This window comes from Prosopis cineraria, unplaced genomic scaffold (assembly GCF_029017545.1).
Source record: "Prosopis cineraria cultivar Desert tree isolate PC_DT_omini unplaced genomic scaffold, ASM2901754v1 PC108, whole genome shotgun sequence".
NCBI classification, from domain to species: domain Eukaryota; kingdom Viridiplantae; phylum Streptophyta; class Magnoliopsida; order Fabales; family Fabaceae; genus Prosopis; species Prosopis cineraria.
In genome coordinates this window covers 32,696-50,293 of record NW_026555435.1, presented here as the reverse complement: position 1 = coordinate 50,293, position 17,598 = coordinate 32,696, and the positions used below count along the sequence as shown (strand labels likewise).

General features: G+C 32.3%; 2 protein-coding genes across 7 annotated transcripts; one reads left to right on the top strand and one right to left on the bottom strand.

Annotated features, from left to right (window-relative positions):
• Positions 1-600: 600 nt before the first annotated feature.
• LOC129295410 (uncharacterized) lies at positions 601-4,545 on the bottom strand. 4 transcript variants are annotated; one of them, XM_054933931.1, is made up of 3 exons: positions 4,459-4,529; positions 3,814-3,964; positions 601-2,930 (listed from the first exon to the last, which is right to left on the bottom strand). In XM_054933931.1, exons 2-3 carry the CDS (start codon positions 3,835-3,837, stop codon positions 969-971), a joined length of 1,986 nt encoding a protein of 661 aa, XP_054789906.1. In that variant the 5' UTR covers positions 3,838-3,964; positions 4,459-4,529; the 3' UTR covers positions 601-968. The 4 variants fall into 4 exon arrangements, with proteins under 4 accessions (XP_054789906.1, XP_054789907.1, XP_054789908.1 ...); XM_054933932.1 differs by lacking the exon at positions 3,814-3,964 and having other exon boundaries at positions 601-3,032; positions 4,459-4,545; XM_054933933.1 differs by lacking the exon at positions 3,814-3,964 and having other exon boundaries at positions 601-3,075; positions 4,459-4,538.
• Positions 4,546-6,207: 1,662 nt separating this feature from the next.
• Positions 6,208-9,586, top strand: LOC129295409 (magnesium transporter MRS2-4-like). Of its 3 annotated transcripts, XM_054933929.1 has the most exons (4): positions 6,208-6,712; positions 7,736-8,178; positions 8,560-8,835; positions 9,263-9,586. In XM_054933929.1, the coding sequence occupies exons 3-4, from the start codon at positions 8,602-8,604 to the stop codon at positions 9,542-9,544; spliced, it is 516 nt and encodes a 171-aa protein (XP_054789904.1). In that variant the 5' UTR covers positions 6,208-6,712; positions 7,736-8,178; positions 8,560-8,601; the 3' UTR covers positions 9,545-9,586. The 3 variants fall into 3 exon arrangements, with proteins under 3 accessions (XP_054789904.1, XP_054789905.1, XP_054789903.1); XM_054933930.1 differs by lacking the exon at positions 6,208-6,712 and having other exon boundaries at positions 7,719-8,178; XM_054933928.1 differs by lacking the exons at positions 6,208-6,712; positions 7,736-8,178 and having other exon boundaries at positions 8,222-8,835.
• Positions 9,587-17,598: the final 8,012 nt, after the last annotated feature.

Below are 17,598 nucleotides of genomic sequence, written 5' to 3'. Positions count from 1 at the left end.
CAATGAGAAGAAGACTACGGTTATGAAGGCACCCCCTGTTTCCCATTTTGGAGATATGACGCTTGGAGAAAATGGCAAGTTGGTAATTAATGTTGTGGGAATGTGGAGCAGCTTGATGAGCAGAGTGGGGATGTTGAAAGTGAAAATGGAGGCCTCAAGGAAAGAGTAAGAACAGCATTCTTTCGTATTCAAACTTTCCAGTTCTGTAAAGCCAATCCCTTTTTCAGCGTCACATGTTTATTCTTCTTAGGACAAAATTTAAGTGTTTAGTGTGAAGTTCTATTGCAGCTATATTCAGTCCTCAAGATATCAGATTTTAGTAGTTTAGAGATTTAGCTTTATGATTTTAAGGATAACCTTTTGATTTCATGAATCACAGAAAGCCTTGTGCTTGTCGCCTCTCAGATTATTTTTTTTAAAAAAAATCTTTTCCAGAAATTTTTCAGTCAAACTACTTGGTTCTTGGTTGACATTTTATCATAAAAAAAAAATCATTTTAACAAATGTATTTACTCAAATCTTGCTAATTCGCTTTTTCTAACCTATCCTATTCAAGTCTGAGTTTACTTAAAAATTTTACTTCCTGGTCTAGGAGCAATCAGAAGGATAAAAAAGAGATCTTACATTATTCTAGAAGCGGCACGTTGGCCTTAAAAAAGAACAAAGTGATAATACATATATGCATAAATATAGAGGCTCGGAGGATACTTCTCTTCAGGTTCAATCTCTTCTACACCACAAAAAGTACATATATCCCGCTGGCTGATGGCTTATTGCTGACCAAAAAATAGACCTACACTAAGATGCTCCAGCACTTTCAAATATATTACCTACTATATCTAAAACAAGCAAGACAAAATTCTAGATAGGAACCAACATACATCCTATTGGCTACTACAGCAAAGTTAGCTGATGTGTAGAACCTGAAAACCGAAATTTTCAGAACCATTATAAGCAAATCTAACCGCTTAAGCTGCACTTTTCTTGTTTCTGAAATTCTCTTTCAGCATTGCAAATTTTTTCTTGCATTGATTCAGAGTCTTCCCTGGAACAGCAGCCGCAACTCGTTCCCATCTCTGGTTAGTTTCCTTAGGGAAAGCTTTCAGAGCCTGGACCAGTGCTCTTTCCTGAACAGCAGACCACACATCTTGATCTGAACTAGACGAAGCTCCATTGGCACTAGCCGAACCAAAAGATTTAGGGTTGTTGGAAGTACTCTTGCCATGAGACTCTTCAGAGTTCTTTGTCGTTGAGGTAGCACTGTTTTCAGGCCTTCCAGGAGTTGATTCACCAGTTAATTCTTCTCGGGTTGAGAGAGGAGAAGCAATTGTTGGTGCAGGTTTCCTTTTCTCAAGGAATGCATCAAATGATTTGGAAGAATCAGGCTTGTGGAGGAGAACTGTTTTGGTTGCCTTCAAAATTTCTTCCACAGATCTTCCCGTACCAATGTACTCTGAAATGACCTCCCACCTACGAGAAGTTCCTTTAGGATATTTTTGCATCCCTTTTCTCAATAGCTCGATTTCTTCTTTACTCCAAGGGTTTTCCTTCTTCTCATTGGTATTCCCTAGTGAGGCACTGCCACTGCCACTTACAGAACCATCCTTTTTATCAGTTTTCTCACCTTTCTTGTCATCTGCATCTTTTTTAGAACCATGTGCATCTCTTAGAATTTCCGCTTGCTCTGAGATGATTTTTCCTTCAATCATTTGGCACAAACTCTTCAACTCCTCAATATCGAGTGACAGGCAAAGACTTTCTACATCATCCTCAGATATGTCACGTAGTCTCTCTGACAAGACAGGTGCTGCAAGTGTTCGAAGACGAGTCCGCTCTTTTCGCAAGAGCTTTTTCTCTTTCTCCTTCACCTTCTTTTGTTGTAAAGCAGCTTCTGCAGCTTTCCTCTCTTCCTCATCCTTCCGTCTCTTCTCTTCTTCTGCAATTCTAGCAGCTTCTTCTTCCTGCAGTTTTTTGGCCAGAATCTTAGCCTCCTTTTTCCTCTGCTTCTCAGCCTTTTCCTCTTCCTTTCTCCTCAGTATTCTTGGGTCTCTCTTATAAGCATTATCAACAAGAGCACGAATTCGTGCATACTCTTCCTTCCTAGCTTTTTCTGACAATTTTGCATTCTGCCTTTCCATCCACCTCCTATGGTCTCGAGATTCAGCTTGCTCAAGATCAAATTCATCAGCATGAGGAAACTCCCTCCAGTTTTTAAATGCATACCAGAAATCATAGAATTCATCAACTTCTTTTAGTGGAGTATTGTCATCTCCTAAAGATGGAACTGGTTGACTAACTGACCACCGTCCATTCCGCATGAAAGCAGGACCAAACACTTTGAAGAAGTCTTGCGGAGAACAATCAGTGGGAATTTCATCATCAAACTCATCAGTGGAATCATATATTCTTCTCTTTACCGGATCGATCAGTACTTCATATGCTTCCTGGATTGCCTTAAAATGACTTTCTATTTCATCCTTCTTTGCCTGTTTTGCCACTTCAGTCTCCTCACCGAGCAGAAGAGCAGCCTGTTTATCTGGATGATACCTTAAGGCAGTTTCACGATAGCTTTTACGAATTTGATCCTCCGTAGCAAGATACCTTAAATGGCCCAAACCCAATAATGCATAGTGATCCTGTTGCTTGTCTCCAGCACCAGATTTCTTTTTACTCTTGCTGCTATAAGAATCAGATGATGCAAAATACATCTGTTCCTTATCATCAACCACCTTTTTATCATCACCATCTGGATTATCTTCCTCAACACCAAGAAGTTTAAGGGCAGCTGAATGGAAGGCATGGCCTGCTGGTTCAAAGTTCGAAGCCTTAATAGGAAAACAATTTGAAGAAACAAAAATTGGCTGTCCATCTACAATCTCTTGTGAGTAGGCAATAAGCTGGAGGTTCGTGTGTTTGGCCATCATGATGGCCTGCCGAACCAGGAAATAGGAAGTATGTTAGTGTTTGACGTCCTACAACAGCTCAAGTTCAATTCAATTTGCCCTCTAATAATTAATTATAAACACTGGAACCTGCATGGCCAAAAAAAGTTCAACCAGGCCATTACAAACAAACCTGAACAAGATACACATCATTCAGCCAAACCATAAAATCAGCAGATTAAAATCAGAACAGGTATAGACACTAGTAATCCCACACATGGAACACATTTGAAATAGAAACTAGCAATCCGGAAGCTGCACAGAGAGTAGTGTGTGGCTGTTAGACAGCATTGTATCTGCTATTGTTTCAGCCCAAGAGCTATATCTACAACTTCACAACATCAGCAAAAAGCTAGCTAAATCTTCACAGCATAATGGCAATTCTCAAACTCCAGGTGAAAGAAGGCACAGCTATAATATAACACATCAAATTAACGCACTCACAAGAATGCAATTATACAACAACAACAACAAGCCTTTATCCCACTAGATGGGGTCGGCTACATGGATTGCAAGAGGCCATTGTGCTCTATCATTTATCAAGCTTTTAGGAATATTATTAATTAATTAATTATTAATTAATTATTAAATCTTCACAAGAATGCAATTATACAATTCCAAGAAAAAGAATTAAGATTCTGCTTCATCTATGCAACACAAAATCACACACGTATATGCACGGCATTGTTAAGCCACACCATCTATGCAAAGTAATTCTGCTTTAATTTACTTGCACATCTGTAATTTGAAAGAATGAGTGACCAAATAACCAGGGTGGCATGCATTTTCTCAAATGATGAAAATGCAATACCCAGTAAGCTTATGCAAAAGGAACAAAAATATATAGAATTTATTTATTTACTACGCGTACACAAGTTTGAATGGTCCATGGCATTAGGCCGGAAAAGGCACTAAGAGTAAGCTGTTAATCCAAGAAGAACCATGACCAACTTATCAAGAACCAATAACCTCTCAAGCATGCTGCGTTAGTTCACCCATTGTCGGAGATATAATTACGTCTTCTGGGAAAAGTGAAATAATATCTTATCATGCCTTTGAATCAGTTAATAGATTTTACAAGAGTATAAATGCTAATAAAGGCATTACTTCAACATAAGCAGTGAAAAATGTTAACAAATTTACTTTTTTTTTTTCCCTCGAAATATATCCCTTCATTAATTCAAATTTCGTAGGATTTATTCATTCCTTCCTACTGGCACTTGTCTGCATCAAGTGGTGCAACGCAACAACCCCAACTAAAAAACTGAATTGGACTGGGCTAAAAACAAAGGGCTTCAAAATTCATGCGCGAAGGTCGGATTGTGCAGAAAAATTGAAACAAACACAGAAACATTTAGCTCTTGAACCATGAAACAAACAAAATATTGAAAGACGGAATCGTGACAGATCACGTAAAGAAACAACAATAAGAAAAGAAAAGAAAGACATGCGATGTGTGATGCGGTAACTGAACCAGAGAAATCATGATCAAAGCACAAGAACAAGGAAAACTTACCCAGAAAAAAAATTGACGAAGAGGCCAGAGAACGTTGAACTTGGAGCAGCTGAAGGAAGAGTGAAACGAATGTAATTTTGGGTCCCCAAATTGTCCGGGAAGTTTCGGCCTTTTTATAGGGGCTCGGCCAACTTCCCTATCACAGTTGTCAACCCCACAGCCAGGTGATTTTTTTATTTGAGAAGAAATAAATAAAACATTTATACAAAAAAATAATAAAAATAAAATAAAAACACAAAATAAATGTTTATTTTCAAAATTTGTATATAAAATTAAAATAGACTGTTCTTGACAAATTTCTCATTTTTTAAAAGTTCAATTTTTAGACTACATACAAATATACTATGAAAATCACACTAGTTATAAAAAAGTTGCTAATAATATTTCTAAACATGTCCCATGAAATAGGATACTGATATTTATTCAAAATAATAGTATAAATGAAAAAATCCTGTAATTCACCTAAATTTCTTTTATCAACACCTAAAAAATTTAATATTGGAAATTTAGATAACATTTTTAAAAATGAAAAATTATTGATAATAATTAACTTTAATAATTGATCAAATCTAAAATTTTTAAAATGAGTGGCTATCTTTAATATAAGTTCTTAAGTTTTCAACTGATGCAAAGTTTTCAAATAGTTTCCAAAAGCATATTAAATAATTCCATGATAAAATAGTTGTTATGGATATATTATATATGTAAGAAAAAAGAAAAATGAATTTTTTATGTATTATTTATATTATAATAAATTATTGTTATTAATATCATTAATGTTGTATTTCCAACAATTAAGTGAATTAACCTAGTAAAATCTGCCCCTTTTCATTTGATTGGATAGGAGTAAATTTATAAGATTAAGGGTGCGTTTGATTTTCTTCCGTTTCACGTTCAGAAAGCAAAATTTCACTTTTAAAAAGTTAAAAGTTGTTTGGATAGAATATTTTGCAGGAAAGCACATCCTGAAAGTACATTCAAACAGTAGTTGAAAGTGAATTTTTAAGACGTAACTATTTGAAGCTTTTGAAAAGTGGATTTGAAAAGTAGGATGTTATTTGACCATACTACCCTAAGTTTAATTTCTTATTTTTTATTTAAAAAATAGTTAATTCATTAAAAATATAATTATTATTTTAATAATAATAATAATTAGGTATCAATTTTTTTAGTATTATAAATTGAGTAATTAATCATGTTAATTTTTAGCATTAATGTATAACAAAAATTATAAATCTTTATTACATCTTTTAAAATTACAAATTAAAAAATATAAATAATTAGAGATCAAATTTTTTGCATTATAGATCAAAATTTATGTTATTTATAATCTTTATTACGTTTTTAAATATTTTAAATATATTACATTTGTATAATAAAAATTATAAATTATTATAAATAAATGTCTTTTTTGATAATCGTATATTCAAAAGTACATTTCACTATCACAAACCAAACAACTTTTAATGTATCAAACTGACTTTTAAAAAAATATATCCAAACACAAATTTTATTACAACAACTGACTTTCATGAAACTGACTTTCATCAAATAAACTTTTATCAAATTAATTTTTGATAAACTTAAAACTAAACGCACATAGTTTAATCTAAGAAAAATGTCTTGCCTAATTTAAAATTGATAAAAAAAAAATGGCATCTGCATGGAAATTAATACAAGCTGCAAACAATTCTTATATCTTGTGCCCATCCATATGCCATAGAATTTGGAACCCATTCCTTGGGCGAATCTCTCTGTATCTGCGTTCATGGAAGATCATGGTGATGCAGAAAGAAAGAAACAGACGTACGTACACAGAACAACATCAACTTCACGTGGCCCGAACCCACATACTAGACTCTCTTATTGCTCATCCACAACATTCTGACATTCCTCCTCATCAATTCCATTCCTATTACATCTGATTTTCTTCGTTTTCCATTAACAATTATGGGTAAGGGACCGTTCTCCTTAAACCGCTTCGATAGCTGTCATTAGCATAAGAAGGTGGCTGAGCTGCCTCAGCAGGTTGCCGGAGGGTCTGGCTCTCCGGGAAACACCAACCAGGGCGGTGGTTTCATAACCAAGGCCAAGAAGAAGCCTGGTGGAGCGAGGTTGTGGATGAGGTTCGATCTGTCAGGTTAATCAGAGCTCGTTGAGTTGGATAGGAACGCAGTTTTCAAGCGCGCGGCAATTCCGGCTCGGGATTTGAGGTTTCTGGGCCCTATCTTCTCCCAATCCGCCAATATCCTCGGTAATGATTTTAGGATTTTGTTACGTCTGATTTTCGGGACCTGTGGGTTTTGATGTTGTGGTGTTCCTTGTGTTTTGTTAGATTAAATATGCCATTGATTAGATTATGACTGCGGAACGTTTTAGCGTGAATGTTTGCTGGCAACAGAACTTGGAAATTGGAATGAGTGAAGAAAGTGATTGTATGTTTTGTTAATTTTCAATGGACTTTAGTTATTTTTATTTGCATTTTAATCAAAGATGGCAGATTGCGGTTTGGAATTCACTAGAAGCCAAGATGAATTGATTTGTGCTTAAAGAGAATGATCATCAGACATTGGGTCTGTATGATTTGTACGTGGGTTATTTGGGGTTGTAATGAACCTTCTGCAAATCGTGTTATATGAATTTATAATCAGTCAAGGACAAGGATAATCCTTTGTCCCCTTCCGGAGGATTTTGTTTTTATTGATGTTTCTTTAAAAGTTATTGCTTCAATGGTCAATAAAATCAAAGTATGGCAAATGCTCTGAACAAAGAGGAATACCATTAGTACGTGGAATACCATGAGTATGTATTATACTCTAATTATCTGTTGCATAATTTAGTAAGATGATTGCTGCAAAAATTTAGTTACGAATTATTTTTCATCTAATTTTATATTTGAATTTTGGTTGAAAATATGTTCATCTATTATATTTTTCTAAGTAAAATTATAGCCTACGAGTTACCCTTGGGCACACAGCATTTAAAGTCTTTCTAACGGACTGGCTACTGTCACAGTTGGAGCTTTTGACTCTAGATTCAACCATCTATACTGTTCTGACTTTTGCCCATGTTTGGATTTTATCTTATATTTAGAGGTGAAATGATGTTTATTTTGGCAACATTGCATCAATTCAGAATTCTCTGTTGGTGCTCAAATTTTTACTCTTAGTTGTAGCTATAGAGATTCTATTTTCTTATGTTTCTTTTCATTTTTTATCGTATTTGGTAATAGCATGAGCACAATGAAGTATGGAATCATGTATAATCTCCTTTTCAGCTAGAGAAAAATCAATGGTCGTTAATTTGGAATTTATAAAGGCTATAGTCGCAGCCGAAGAACTTCTATTGCTTGATCCTCTTTGCCACGAGGTCCTTCCATTTGTTGAACAACTCAGCCAACAACTTCCAAATAAAAATCAACCTCAAGTTCATGCCCATGCAGATGAACAAGAAAGGAAATGCAGGTATCAACTGGCAGACAATTGTTAACAGCGCCAGAACATGTTGAAGGTTTCCAGTCTGAGCTTCCATTTGAGTTTCAAGCTCTAAAAGATTGCTTTGGAAGTTGTCTGCACACATTTGGAGTCAAATGTGGCAGACCTTGAGAGAGTTGCATACCCTGCGTTGGATGAATTGGCTAGGACTGCAAGCACCAAGAATCTTTAAAACGTTTAAAGTTTGAAGAGTAATGTTACACGTCTGCTGGCACGTGTGCAAAAGGTATGCTGCATAAGTACCACAGTTTTCTTCCTCTGCTTGCTATCCCTCTGTCAATCTGCAATTTTTTTCAAAGTTTTTATGAGTGAATGAGGGCAGTACTGAAGTTACCTATAGGTGGCTTTGGAGTGTGATGGATAAAGCTTAAACTTATTGGAAAAGCAAATATGCCTAGTGGAATGGAATTCATATAACCAAGATTTATGTTTATCCAAGGAATATAGTCATTGACTGGTGTAGACTTCAGCCAAAGGCCCTACTCTATATTCTATCGGCAATAGTTCTCTGGGGATGTTTATAGTCATTGCAATGGGATGAAATTGAACACCATCATCTATTCATTACTTCATGCCTATATTACAAGTGCATGGTCCCCTTTTCCAGGTGCGGGATGAAATTGAACATCTACTGGATGATAATGAAGATATGGCACAATTATATTTGACGAGAAAGTGGATACAGATTCAGCAAGCTGAGGGTTATTCTGGAGTCATAAACACAAATAGCCTCAGTACTGCTGCCCTAGCTCGTCAGTTTTCTTACAAAAGCGGAAGTCTATTGACTAGCAACTTCAAGGACTATAATGATGTGGAGGATCTTGAGATGTTGCTTGAGGCATATTTTATGCAGTTGGATGGAACACGTAACAGGATATTGTCTGTAAGTGTTATTTTTTGATCGAAGCATACACTTTATAGAACTAATTTTGTAGGACCAGATTTTGTTTAATGTGTCATTGAAGTTTGAACATATCAATCTGTAATTTGATTCTTCTTTCATCCTATCCTACAAGTTTCCATCAAACTTGCACTAGCTTATCATGAATCAATATAATCCACCATGTCTGATTGTGGATGAGCAATTTTTATCATCAGTATGACTGGTCATTGGCTAACTTTCTTTCTTCCTCATATATGAAGAAGTTAAAAAGCATAGGCAAATTATCTTGAATCTTGATCAATTTGATTCTTATAAAACCTGCTGAAAATGTGTTGCATGAACAGGCCTTTAGAGTTTGACTGACGGACTAAGGTGTCACTTCACTTGTGTTGAGATAGTATGGTTCTTATTGGCTATGGATTTGCAGGTTAGGGAGTACATTGATGACACAGAAGACTACATCAACATCCAACTCGATGACCAACGAAACGAACTCATTCAGCTGCAGTTGACACTGATCATCGCATCATTTGCTATTGGAATTGATACTTTGATTGTTGGCATGTTTGGTATGAACATTCCATGTCAGTTTCATAAAAACACTGATGGACTATTTTGGAGGTTTGTTGGTTGTTCTTCTGCAACTTGCATACTTCTTTTCTTGCTTTTGTTGGAATACGCGAAGTGCAAAGGGTTGCTTGGCTCATGAGAATACTTTTTCTTTCAATAGAGGAACATGGCCAAAGCTGTGCAAAATACAACAAATTAAGTCATATCAAAACTCAAAAGATTTTTATACTTTAGAGGTGAATTGTAAAGTATCTTGATATCTAAGTTATTTAAAGGCACTTGGTGAGTTCGTAAGTATACTTTGATACCAAAACTCACAACATGGCAAATCAAAATTTGAATTCCCGCTAGAAGAAATGTTCACATTTAGTGTTTGACCATACTTCGAATAGGATTATTTCTAATAGGAGGTACCTATAAGCAAATAAAATTAGTGTTTCAGCAATTGAATGTATCTACAATGTTCTAAAATCTCCCACCTCACACCTTAGAGGAGGTGGTGTTTTCACTGAACAACTAGTTAGCCATTTACCTCTGCCTTCATTTTGAAGGTTAAGTATTATTGATTCAATATAAAAGAAAATCAATGTTAGATTCATATGATAATAAAATAAAATTAGGATGTGAGATATATGCGAAGGTGATGTAGAGACGCTTTTGCTAATATTGATGATAGCACATTTCATACTTTATCTAGTTGTTAGTTTATAAATGAGTTTTTAAGTTCTCTGAATAGCTAGAAGTCTAGCATAGGTGTTAGCTAGATCATATTCGCCAAAGAAATTTATTTGAAAAATGTATTTCTTTATTTATGTTTGAACTAACAAAGCAAAACAAATTAGTTAAAATATTGGGAGAATGATAGATAATGAAATAAATCCCTCCGAAATAAAGAAATAACAAATTGATCCTATGAAATACGATAATGCCTTTTAATGCCTTGTGTGGCATAGGGAAATGATTTTGGTGAAAGTGAAAGTGGAAATCGAGGTGGAGGTGAAAATGGAAGTAGAAATTTAAAAGTATGTTTGATATGTTAGTAAAATTAAAATAAAAAATTTATTTAATATTATTTTATGTTTTAAAAAGACTAAAATATCCTTAAATTAAAAAAAAATCCAAGCACTAGCAACCCTAACATGTTGCTCACCACCTTCGATTATTGCTGTCGGAGGTCAAATGCACCTTTTTCAAAAAAGGCAAACTTTGCCAGAAAATGCAGTGAAAGATGAAACTTGGAACCATTATTATCAAACATAATGAAAAAAATGCGAACACACTGAAGTTGAAGAACCAAAAATCAAACATTTGAAATTGAATTAGAAACCGAATCTTACTTGAATGCTATCAAACTCAAATCAAAAAATGAAGGCTTTAAACTCTCACAACCTATTGAAGCTTGAATTGAGCCTAAATCATTAGGGATTTTGTCAGAGCTTGAAGTAGGGATTTGTTGCAAAATTGAGTTCAATCTCCTCAATGCTTCTTGATATGTGCAAGTTTGACACCCTTGTTATGGATTTTATTAGTCACTAACCACAAGGAGAGGAAATCAAAGACAGAAATCAAAGAGGGAAATCAAACCAAAAATCAAACAAAATAGCCCATTTGCGATCTTCATTTGTTGGTCAGGAGTCACCGCCATTCGTCGTTGTCCTCGCTAGAGTCACAGCCATTCATCATTGTCCTCGCTAGAGTCATAGCCATCGTTGCTACCCTCATCATCCTCTGTTTGATAATAAGGAGAGATATAGATGGCCAAAATTGTCAAGCTTGAGGGTATGGTGGAAGTGGAATTGGGTTCCATAGGGTGGAGTATAGAAGTGGATTCCATCATTTTTTATGGAACTAGGTTCCATAAGGAAGCCAATTCAGACATACTATACATGTTAAATTTAGGATTCCATTTCCACTTCCATTTTTCTGGTTTCATTTCACTCCTACCAAATGGGGCATAAGTCTTAAGGGAGCTCATTATTATTAAAGTTTTTTAGGAAATGACAAAATACCTTTTAATTTAAAAAAGTGCAACAAAGTTTTTTGTTCATAATTTTAAATTTCAAAATCACAAATCTAATTCAGTAAATAACTAAAATGATTTAGGGCTTTAGTATTCACTGTAACATCCTAATTTCTTAATCCTGTAATTAGCTGTTAATCAAGGGTAATTGTTAATTATGAAGTGATTAAGATTTTAAGTGATAATGTGATGATTTGTGTCTTTGAGATGTTAAATAGATAGATACAGGTGGAAGGATAGCGTTTTGGGTCGAAGCAAGTGCACGTAGTGAGAATTCTTCTCACTGTGCCATACATCACGGTTTGTGCTTCATGTATCGTGGCGCATGGACCAAAAAATGACCCCATAAGTCATGAAATCTGGGTAAAGTTTAGAGAGAGAAATCAGAAAACATGAAAGGGAGAAGAAGAGAAGGGCTTAGTTGATAGAGCAAGAAATTTCAGAGCCGTGGAAGGCACTTCTGATTAGTAACTTATCGAGTAAGTTATGTAAACTCTTACCTTCTATTCTACTCAAATTTCTCTAAATATTAGTTATAAAAAAATTGAATCCATGAAGTTCTAGGGGTTTGATTTTTACCCAATAATAATAAAAATATTCTCAAGACTTAAATTAAAATTTTGTAACTAGTTTAGAGCTGAACGATAGAGCTTTGAACCTATAGACTCAACTTGGCCTTAATTCATTGAGATTTTAGGGTGAAAATCATGTTTGGGTAAAGTAAGACCAATTAAAGTGATATAAAGTAATAATCGAGTAGTAATGGACTTAGAAGCTTAAAGAACATATTCACATGCAAAATTTTTAAAATATGAATTCTAACATATCAAGTTACCTTTTGTGCCATGTTATGTCTATAGATGTAATTTAAGCATGTCAAAGTAAGGTATAAGAAAATTCAACACTGATATTGGGAATAGAATATTCTTGGGTTTAGCAAGGTGTTATTATTGTTTTCTATAGAATTTTCTTGGGAAAGCTAATTCAAAGGAAAGTAGAGTCAGAGGGGTTAAATCTTGTGAAAGAGTTTTCAAAAGTTGCCATCAGGGAAAGAGGTTTTAATTTCAGGAATAGAATGATGAAATTGCTCAAGAATTGTGATTACACTATTTTTCATCATGTTAGTAGAGTAAACATTAAGCAAAAAAAAAATTCTTGGATAGTTTAACACATATAGTGAGAGTGGAAAAGAGACCACGGGTAAAAAGAATTCATGAATTAGAATGAAATAGAAAGTTGGGACAATTATTTGACTTTGGTGTTAAGTGCATATGACGATAGCTATCAAATTAACATAAAAAAATGTTAGGGGTTGTGTGATGAAGAATGAAGATTTTTAATTGCCTGGTTTGGAATTATCCAAGTCAAATTTTGGGATCAAATTTGGTGTAAGATGGAGTGACAGAATAAAAGTAATTTACTAAAGTTGTTACCAACATAAAGTTCACAAAAGTCTAATGATGATTATTGGTGTTGGGGATAAGATGGTCTAAAGGTGTTTGCATGAAGGGTATGACAAAATTTAGGAAGAAAGGTAAGTTGATCCGACAATGAACTAGGAAATTTCAGTTAAGAGTTATTGATATTGTGAAAATATTTAAATGATCATTCTCATGTGATCAAGTCTTAAAAAAAAAACTACTTGGAAAGTAGAGAGCGAGATGTGGGAGAAGTATCTGCATTTATTTTAAAATTGAAATAAAAAATTATTCAAATTTAGAGGACTAAATTTTTTAAGGCGGAGAGAATATAATGACCCTAAATTTAAAATAAAAAATAAAAAAAATACATAAATTAATAAATTTTTTAAATGATACTTTATTTAAATTAATTTTCTAGCAAGTGGAGGAGATAATTTAATGAAATTTACGTTAGTGACTTCCTTGAAGTTTTAGAATTTGAATTTTATTTAGTAAAAGTTTGATTTTATTTTATTTTAAATTATAGAGAAATTTTGTATTTTTTTCTTATAATTTTCATTGTGTCCTTTTTTGTAATTCTTTTCAATTATTTATTAGTGTCAGATTTTTCTTCCTCCACCGCCATTCGAATGCTGGAAAGTAATGAAAGGGTGAGAAATTACACATGTGCCCTTGTTCTTATGTAACTCAACAGAAATATCTGAGGGGGTTATTGTAATTTTACTTTTCATGAATTAAAAAATTTTCTTCCCTTTCTCGGTCAGCATCAGAGAACAAAAAAAAAAAATAGGAGCTTGTGTCTGAAACTCTCTCTTCTCCTCCTCTTCCCATTGCACTCCCCTTAACCTCGCTGCAATGTTGTCATCTCCCCACCGCCAGTAGTTCATCTTTTCTCTTTCCCTCTCTCCTTCGTCTACCTCTATGGGTTCAAGTAGTTGAAGCTCTTCCTCTGTTTCTTCTCTGCTGCGAGCTGACGGTGGTGCATGAGTGTGTTCAAATTTCATCTTCCTTCCTTCTAAGCTACCGGACGTTCAAGCGTGTAGGTATAGCGAATTCAAGCTTTCTTTTTTCACTCTTTTGGTCTTCGATTTCTGCTCCTCCTCCTTGTTGAATAGTAAGCTTTTTTCATCTTCTTTGGTGTTGTCTGTGAGCTGAGGTGTCGTTGTTGCCATTGAACTTTAGCTTGAGGTAAAACACTAGTTCTTTCTTTTCCGTCTTCGAATTTACCAGCAATACCGAACCATTCTTTCCTTCTATGGCCGATTGATGCGTCCCCTGCTTCTCATTATTGCTGTTGTGCATTTTTTTTTTTTTTGGGAAAGGATTGGGGTGTTGCTTCATTTAATGCTGGAAGTTATTTGATTATGGTGTTTAGCTGAATTTAAATTATGAAATTAAATGATGGAAGTTGTTGAAATTCTTGAATGCTTGTCACATGAAGTAAAGGAAAAATTACGTATAGATTAATGAAGCATACATATTTACTAATAAGTCCCGCGAAATTCAGAAACTATAGCCAAGTCCCTTGAGATCTAAGTGTAATTTAAAATTAAATTGCAAAGACAATAATAACCCTATTAAATATATATTAGATCAATTAGATAATTAATTTATAACTACTTCATTAGCAAGTTACAACTATAATTTTAATTGTTTACAACTGTAACTTCACATTTTTAAAGGTTAAACAATCATGTCTTATTAATAAAGTTTAATATTAATTATTTACAACTACTTTATCAATAATTTATAATTATAACTTTAATTTTTTACAACTGTAACTTCATATATCCAAAAGTTAAGCTGATCAATTTAATTATTTGATATATAAAGTCACAGTTGTAAAAAGTTAAACTTATAGTTGTAAAATAGTAATGAAATAGTTGTAAATTATTTAACTGATGTAATATATATATATAATAAATATATTATTGTCTTTTTATCTTAATTTCAAGTTACATTTAGGTTCCTTAGGACCTAGTTGTGATTTTCTAAATTTTGTGAGATTTAATTATAAATAAGTTTATTTAATGGAATTCATATGTAATTTTTTCAAAAGTAAAATAATTTTTTGGTCCTTCACATTACTAAAGTCTAAGGATATGCTCTAACCACTCTTCTTCTTTTTTTATTTTTAACATTGCATTTTTTAAAAAGTTGCTCTAATCACTCTTATTCACATTGCTCTAAGCATGCTTTTATGAGATTGCATTCTTCAGAATTTCTTCCAAGCATATTATTTACTAAAGTAACATTATTGATACCTCAATTTTTGGGATAGATATAGTTTTAAGAGTTTATAAGGCTGTCGGTCAGAAAAGGTTTGCGGATCTTGAACGTCCCACTTGTGTGTGTGTACCATATAAATTAATTATCTTTGTAAAAATCAGTCAATTTTTTTAATCACTTATGTCAAATTATGAAATAATTACTGATAATGAAGAAATGGTGATAGGTATCTATCATCCAAATTTGTTATTGATCTGATATCAAGTATCCCATACCATGCACTGAAAAAGTAGTTGAATGTTCAGATTCTTAATTTCATGGAATTATCTCTTATGGGACTCTTAAGACTTTTGAGGCTGAGGAGATTTGATGAATACTTTTTCATGAGTGAATCAATATTTCACTAAATGTTCATAAATGCATGTGCTCATTAGTTTGCATGTTTAAAATTTTTATAATTTTATTTAGAGCCTACAAAGACATTCAAAATTTAGCAAGTTTATTAATTTATGCAGCAGATTCACTACAATTCTTTTGGGATGATATATTAGAGATTAATTAATGGTATCAGAGCTTATCTAGTGATATGAAAACATGATAAGAGGTATGAAATTTTTATTACTCATATCAGAGCTTAAATGGTGATAATATAAATTAATTAGAGGTGTTCATCTATAGAATAAGATAAGTTGAGATTGGTATATCTCAATCAAAAATACTCAAAGTAAAAAAAAAAATTCTTCAGAATTTCTCTCAATCATGTCATTTACTGAATTGACATTATTGATACCTTAATTTTTGAGACAGACATATTTTTTAAAGTTTACAAGACTACCAATCAAAAAAGATTTACGAATCTTTAATATCTCACTTGTGTGTGTACCATATGAATTAATTTTGTGAAGATCAGTCAATTTTTTTAATTAATTATGTCAAGTTATGAAATAATTACTGATAATGAAGAGATGGTGTTAGATATTTGTCAACCATTTTTTTAATGAGATATTAAGGATCTTATATCATGCACTAAAAAAATGTTTGAATTTTCAAACTTTCATTTCATAATATTATCTCTTATGAGACTCTTAGAACTTTTGATACTTAAGAGATTTAATGAATACTTTGTTAAATGTTGATCAATATTTCATTAAATATTTATTAATTGATGTGCTCATTTGTTTACATGTTTAAAATTTTGATAATTTTAATTACAAGTTAAAAAGACATTCAAGATTCAACAGGTTCATCTATTTATACAACAAATTCACTAAAATTCTTTTAGTATAATATAATAATTTTTCTTTATGTGTGTGTGTGTGTTTACATGTGTATATATATAAAATATTATTAGAGCTTATTTAGTGGTATCAAAATATGACTAGTGATTAGAGTTTTATTACTCATATCGAAGCTCAAATGATAATAATAACAATTCATTAAAAGTATTCATTTATATGATGAGATAGGTTAAAGTTGATATATCTCAATAAAAATATAAGAAAAAAATATTTTTTATTTTGATTCTCAATAGCAGCATGTTAAATAGTAATTATACACACATAAACATATATATAAATATATATAGATATAAGTATAATATTTATTTTTTATTTTTTATTTGCTTTCTCATTTGTCATAGCAACATGTTTGTCAATGATATATATCTTAATTATTGCTTGTGCAATATTAATTATATATATTTTTTATATTTTTTATGTTGTATATTCTTTTATTCATCATATCTTAACCAAACCATCTTAATCAGCATTGACATGATAAAGCATTAATGATTTATAAAATTAAATTTATCATTGAAAAATTTTTAATTGAAATTTCAGTATGGGAAATATTTTTTATCATGAACTGTGTTGCATATTGTATTATTTCATTGTGGATGTACATTTGCGTGAGGATGATATATGGATTGGCACATTTACTACAATTAATACAGTTAATTAGGGTGATTTGCATCCTGTCAAACTATCGGAGATTATTTTTCTTACTTTCACATACTGTGTAACTATTTACTTGTTGCTTACTTAGACAAGAATCTTTAAAATTTTCTTCACAACATATTTGAATTTGTCAGTATATAAAATTCATGTCTTTATTTAGTATTTTGATTATATTTTTTATGACTTATACTTTAATTTGAATTATCTTCTCATTTTCACTCTTTCCCTACCTTTTTAATCTATTAAATTTTGAGTTTATTTTTTTAATGAGAAATTAATATTATTATTTAAAATTTATAAAGACTCAATATTATTTTAAAAATGGTATCAGAGATTAATTAATAATTTTAGAGCTCATTCAGTGTTATCAAAACGTGACTAGTGATATTAAAATTTTATTATTGGCATCAAAGTTCAAATAATGATAAGAAAAGTTTATTAGATGTGTTCATATGTAGAATGAGATAGGTTGAGATTGATACATTTTATTAAAAAAATAAGAAGTAAAAAATATTTTTTAATTTTAGATTATTAATATTTTATAAAATTAAACTTGTCATTGAAACAA

Coding starts and splice junctions, on each gene's coding strand:
- LOC129295409 (XM_054933928.1), top strand. CDS start 8,524: ATGCCTATATTACAAGTGCATGGTCCCCTTTTCCAGGTGCGGGATGAA. Junction 8,836..9,262: donor CACGTAACAGGATATTGTCT/GTAAGTGTTATT, acceptor ATGGATTTGCAG/GTTAGGGAGTACATTGATGA.
- LOC129295410 (XM_054933931.1), bottom strand. CDS start 3,837: ATGCCATGGACCATTCAAACTTGT. Junction 2,931..3,813: donor CATGGACCATTCAAACTTGT/GTACGCGTAGTA, acceptor CTGGTTCGGCAG/GCCATCATGATGGCCAAACA.